Source organism: Ambystoma mexicanum, chromosome 11, assembly GCF_040938575.1.
Source record: "Ambystoma mexicanum isolate Mex_15411 chromosome 11, UKY_AmexF1_1, whole genome shotgun sequence".
NCBI lineage: Eukaryota > Metazoa > Chordata > Amphibia > Caudata > Ambystomatidae > Ambystoma > Ambystoma mexicanum.
Genome location: NC_090934.1, coordinates 757,046,688 through 757,052,817, shown reverse-complemented (window position 1 = coordinate 757,052,817; position 6,130 = coordinate 757,046,688). Strand labels below are relative to the sequence as shown.

Genomic DNA, 6,130 nt, shown 5'->3' with positions numbered 1-6,130 from the left:
TCATCACAGCCTCCTCCACTGCATTTATCCACAGCAGCTGGACCACCTATTTATCCAGCTCATTCCACTTATTAAAAAGAAAAATCCACCTCTTGATGGTTTTAAAAAAGTGGAACATTTTAAGTTAGAGGAGCCCCAAGTTTGAGTGTGTTTCCATCACAGGAACCATGTTTCCATGAAAAAGTCCCAGATGGGAATAGTTTCTTACCTGTAACTCCATGTCTCCAGCATTGGTATCTTTCATGGATTCACATGCTTAGAATATTCCCCGTCGTCAGGCTGGGAACCCTCGGTTGGGGTTCCCAGCCTGACAGGGAATATTCTAAGCATGTGAATCCATGAAAGATACCAATGCTGGAGTATATAGGTGTCCCTAACTTGCTGTGCATTTCTCTCTGTACATAGGTCCGGTTCTTTGACACGACTCTTTGCTTGAAGAGTATTAACGGCATGAAATACCGGAAGATGGAAAAGTGGTGTGCTTCTCCTGTAGACACTTTTGCTCCTCTCCTTGGTGGGTTCTGGTCACCTTTTCAGAGAACGCCTTCTGAATCATTGCCTTGATTTGGGAATGCAAGATCATGGCTCCGGAGATCTTATTCCCGTGCTGTAGATCCCTGCTTCCTACGCAGCTAATTCACCTCCAAGCTTTTGCATAGGGGAACCGCAGGATAAAGACGACGGAAAGGAAGGTCTCCACAACACTTTGCACCTCCAGCAGTTGCACCAATTTTGATTTGGAATAATGCAGTGTGTGAATACAGTTACCCTGACACTGCCAACTCTTGTCGGAAAGCCCGAGTCCTGGCGGTGTGCATACTTTCCGGCATACGTGGCCACTGAAGATGCGCCAAGATATTACTGGCTGTACTGCTGCACATGGCGCACCACTGCCTCTTCATGTGCAGCACAGCCCATACCAGGGAGGAAGACAGGAGCCACTGCAGACTTCTATCCTCCCAGAGGCCAACATTCCAGCAGACTCAACGAATTCCCATCCAAGGCCAAGTCCCGCTGTACTTGGGCAGTGTCTTCACTCTTTAGGATTTCAGGGGCATACTAAAAGGCCCTTGCACTACTCCTGGGCCTAGTTAGAACAAAGGGGGCGATCCAAGCTCCAGGCAACATCGCGGGGTGCGGGGGGCGAACCAAGCTCCAGGCAACATTGAGGGGGCGAATCAAACTCCAGGCAACATTAGATCTCGAAGTCGGAAGATATGCTCTGTGGCCTATGTTCCAGGCTTTGAGGGGAGTATACAAAAACGGAAAATGTGTGCATTAGGCAACAGGGTACTCGTGCCAAGGTGCAGATCAACCTACGGTTTGTGAGAACTTCGACGATGAAGTAGGAAAGGCGTAACACTTTATCCCTTGATTTCGCATAATAGTTTTGCATATCTGTTCCCTTGTTCCATCACAGGTTCTACGTGATCCCATCACCAAAACATTACAAAGCGGTAGGTTACGCTGTGGCAGAATCTTTTAATGGGGACCCCATCCCCAAACATGTATCAATCTATGTTCCCCCTCCCACCTGCCGATAAGTACTCCGATAAGTACTTGCCACTTTATGATTAATGGGGAAACCACCATACACAGACCGCATCATGAAAATCAACAGCCCCAAACTTTAATGTTAAAAACAGTAAAAGGTCGAAGATTTCACACGATAAAATGCGACAAGCCAAGAAAACACAGTTGCATATTCTGAAGGCAACTTCTAACAAGGCCACGTGCATATGGGTGACACTACCTAGAGCTTATATAGGAGAGGAGTAGCACCTCTAGTGGCCATTCACAGAAAGTACTTTTTATTCGGCAGTTTATGTTTTATCATCTCAAGCACAAGGTAGAAGCAATATTATATTTTATAAAAATAACATTAGTGCAAGGGAGAAAAGATTGGCTTTCGTTTTCTATTTTCGGTACCTCAATGCCCTATTCAAGACACTCAAGGTCATTTAAAAATATATGAATCTTTTGGCTCGGAATTGTACACGAGCATGCCAATCTTGTGTGCTGCTGTCAGATGTTCTAAGCAACTGATTCAGACCATCAAAATGGCCCATTCTGAGGTTTCGTATTTTATGCAGTTATGGTTCTGAGCACAATCTGATGAACCTCAATCAACATATTTTGCACGACTGTGCGATATTTTAAAAACATCATACAATATGATCAGAATCATGTCGTTTGCCGATTTAAATGCATTTCCCAAAATAGAACCGAAAGCCTCTGTATTCACCGTAAATTACCCCTTGTTACTATTTTGCACACAAAAAAGATCAACACTTGTGAACTAATTTCCAAGGTGCTCATTAAAATTCTGGTGGACTTTTTTGCAGAATTATCGCTGACAGTAAATACGACCTCCACCAGTGGTATATCTGCTAGTCTATCCTATCCTATCCTATCCGCAGTATACCACTGACAGTGGTACTCTCTAGAGGAAATCAAGAAATACTACTGCTAGTGACAAACACTTTGTGTGTATTTATACGTGCATTTCCACCGTTAGTGAGAAGGTGGAAATGAATAATGTATAGTACGGGTACACACATTTTGTTTGTAATGAAGATAAGTGTCAACGTTTATTTTACCTGCGCCTATGAGGTTGAGGTAAACATGGGCAGAATTTGTGTTGGAAAATCCACCTTATTTACCTCTGGGGAAATTCCCTCACAATATCGCTGGATGTAAATACATCTTGCAACCCAGAATTGGGCGAGTGGTACATATAGCAGTTTTGGCAAATGCTGTCAGATTTCTCATTACCACCAACTTGTAAAGACCCCTTTATGGTCAAGGGATCACAAATTGGGCATATATTTTGGGGGATACCACTGTTGGCAACCTCCGTCAAGGGCGTTTAAAAAAATCTGCTAAATTTTGCAAGGGCAGAGGTGGTGTTTTTTGGAATACCTCTGGAGTTATTTCTAGGAATACCACCACCGTCAGTGGTAACCTTAAAGGGTACTTTTGTCTACCCATTCCCACCTACAATGTGATGGTGGAAATAGACAATGTACGGTAGTGATTCATACCACTACTGTATATTTTTCAAGTGGGAAAAAGGTAAATTAACTACATGGGTAAAGTAGTGCAAGATGGCATCAGCGCTGCCAACCTTTTCACGGATTTACCAAGGCCCATTGTAAACGGAAAGCGCCTTCACTTATGCACAGTAAAACAAGTTCTAAACAAGTGTCCACTTTGACATGTTTACTACCATCTCTGAGGTGCAGGTAAGCACAGTCACACTTTCAGCCGAAAGTTCCTATGGAATACCGCCAGCGGTATTTGGACCAACCCTGAATTTGGCAGACAGCAAATCCGGCAGCATTTTGCACATGCTACCACCAGTTTCACCACTACCGCCCAACTCCCAATGGCCCTCTAACTATTGGGGCAGGTCTACTAGGCTTGAAAAACTGATATGATTGTGATGTAAAATTAAAAGACATTCACAATTGCAACTTGTTCAATACAAACAACATTCTAAAATGTAAACGAACAAACAATGAATGACGCGGTGAGTTGCTGAGCATTCTTAAACTTGAGCAGTGTAAAGTGTGCCTTGGCTGGCTGACAGACAATACGCCAATTTACGGGAAAGCCTAGGCGCATGGAGACTTACTGCGGTGATTAGAGGAAGTATAAACAAGCCTTAAAACCTTATAACATGACCAAGTGTCACAAAAATAACGCAGATTTTCTTTTGATGGATTTGCAATGCTGCAGACGAATCAAGTGACCACAAGATGGCACCGTCTACTTGAAAACCAGCAGGATCTACCTTTTTTTCGCGAAATACTTTTGATTATACGAAAATGGCAGTTTTATTATATTTTTTGAATGCGTGCTTCCCTCGGTTTGCAAGCAGTTGTCACGCGAGTTTTGGAAGCAGTCATATCATGGCAGTGTCTTGCCTACATCGAAAGGCTGCCTCATACTCTTAAAGGGTTACTCCCAAAAAGACACGTGTGCAGGCAGGTGCTTCAGAGAGCAGCGAAACAGGTAGAATTAGAATAGTCACCCAAAGGAAGAGAGATGGTGAATGAGATAATTTAAAGGTTAGCTTTCCATTCCTAAATAACCATCAGTGTCTGAGCTGGTGGGCTGCGTAAGCCTTGATCTTCTAAAAACAGTCCCCAGACACACTTTTAGAAACATTTTTAATTATTTAAATATAAATAATTGATACAAAGGCTTTTTTTAAAATATATTTTGTCTGACATGTTAGATAGCTCATTTGCCAAGAATATATAAAGCGTCCCGTATTTGTTTCCATGATCTGGAGACAAGGTGATCTAATAGAAGTCTATGTATATATATATATTCTTAGAAACAGTAGTGTGGCTTCATCTCACAAAACATTCCAAAACACACACATAATGCAATTAACAGCAGGACAAAACAGTGACAATGACATTAATAAACAAGTACAACACTGTTCATAAACTTGAAAGAGCAATGATCTTCGGAGACACATGATGTCCTACAAGGGAATGTCATCATGGCGCAGAGGCTCGCCGGCGTCATCTGCTAGGTTCAGTATGTAACTAGCCACATCTTGCTCTGTCGGGGCATCGGACACCACCCACGAATCGTTGGCGCAAGTCACCTGAAGGCGACATATTGGACAGTTTCTGTTGCGATCACTCCTGTAAACAAAATGGAGGTCACCAAGCAATAAAACAAAACATACTTATCAAAGCTTCCATTTTGGTTACCACTTTTCACTTAATGTTATGTTTTAATTACCTACCGGTTAATAAGCATATGTCAACGAGAGGTTTGTTAACATATTTAAGGTGTTACTAGGTTCAATGCTGGAAACGGAAATGGCTAACAGATCCCACCAGTCACGGACAACAGAGGGAGCAGGAGTGGGGCGCGGCAGTTTGAAGCAAGCGCAGGTGTTGTAAGTTGAGGGGAAATTCCCGAGATTTTTCTCAGAACCACCACCCCCGCACCCACTTTAAATACATTTTTACATAATATAGGAGATTAAAACATTATTTAAGAAAGAATGAGTTTCATGTAATGTTGCAAGCAAATTATAAAAGGTGTACATCTTTTAAATGTACAATTCTATTCTTGAATATTTTCTGCAGTGTACAATCCTTAAGAGGAATATTCACAAATGTTATAACCAATAGCTCGTGTAGTCTAGTGGTTAAGTCACTCGACTTGGGTTCTGCTGATCAGAGTTCAAATCCTCAACAAACGAGGATCATTTACAGACACACATATTTCTCCCGGATTAGAGACCCGGGGAGAATTATTTTGCCAGATATCGGATCCAGAAAAATCCGGCCTAAAGACCAGCGCTGACTTGGTTGTAACTTCTGTCATTTTTTTGTTTTTTTTACATTTATAAAGCGCATGGAGCAGCTCGCAGTGCTGTTTCACGCAGGGCTTACTTAGTTACATGAGACAGAAGGAAATGCATCTTAGAAAGACAGCCCATCTGTGGTTTGTGGTTACAATGCACATAGTACCAGACAGGTGGTGGTTATGTGTCATATCTTGGACATTGATCAACAAAGAGGCCCAAGCAGGGTGCAATGGCTGAAGAAGCTTTATTACCTCCACGCACTGCCTTCTCATCACAGTACTTACCTATGAGGTACCTTACCTCTTAACAGGAACCCTTTTTGCTCCTTCTTTTCTTCTCTTGCACCGTCTTTTCCCTCCAGGTTTAATAGCCCGCTCCTCCATCTGCCACAGTCAGTTAAAAAAGGCCTGTGGCAGGCACCCTACGGGCGATTCTTTGCTGCATTCCTCCCTGGCTGAGCCAGAGGGGCCACGTTTTCCATGAGCTGGGCATCCCCTGATTGGTAGGGGGTCCCTTGCCCTCAGCCACTGCTCCTGGGGACCCTGCTAAGCAAGGGTGCTCCAGCTGAGAGGGTACTCGTCCCGAGGACTCTCAGCGCCCATGCCAAGCATTGGACACCGGCTGAGGTCTTTCCAGAGAACGGAGGACTTCTGCAACACAGGGACTGTAGAGCAGAGCTCTAGTGGACCGCCAGAAGCCTGGGGCCCTGCCGTCCCAGGCACAGGCGAGTGAAGAAGTCAATTCAGCAGTCGATTCAGGTGGATGAGATCCTCCCAAGACTGGAGGGGA

At 43.6% G+C, this 6,130-nt stretch overlaps 1 protein-coding gene across 1 annotated transcript in view; it reads right to left on the bottom strand.

Annotated features, from left to right (window-relative positions):
• Positions 1–1,608: 1,608 nt before the first annotated feature.
• Positions 1,609–6,130, bottom strand: part of RNF141 (ring finger protein 141) — a 473,212-nt gene continuing 468,690 nt past the window's right edge. Inside the window, exon 6 of the mRNA XM_069623656.1 lies at positions 1,609–4,664. Within this exon, the coding sequence (XP_069479757.1) occupies positions 4,499–4,664 (166 nt within the window). The 3' untranslated portion in view covers positions 1,609–4,498. The remainder of the gene's footprint in view (positions 4,665–6,130) is intronic.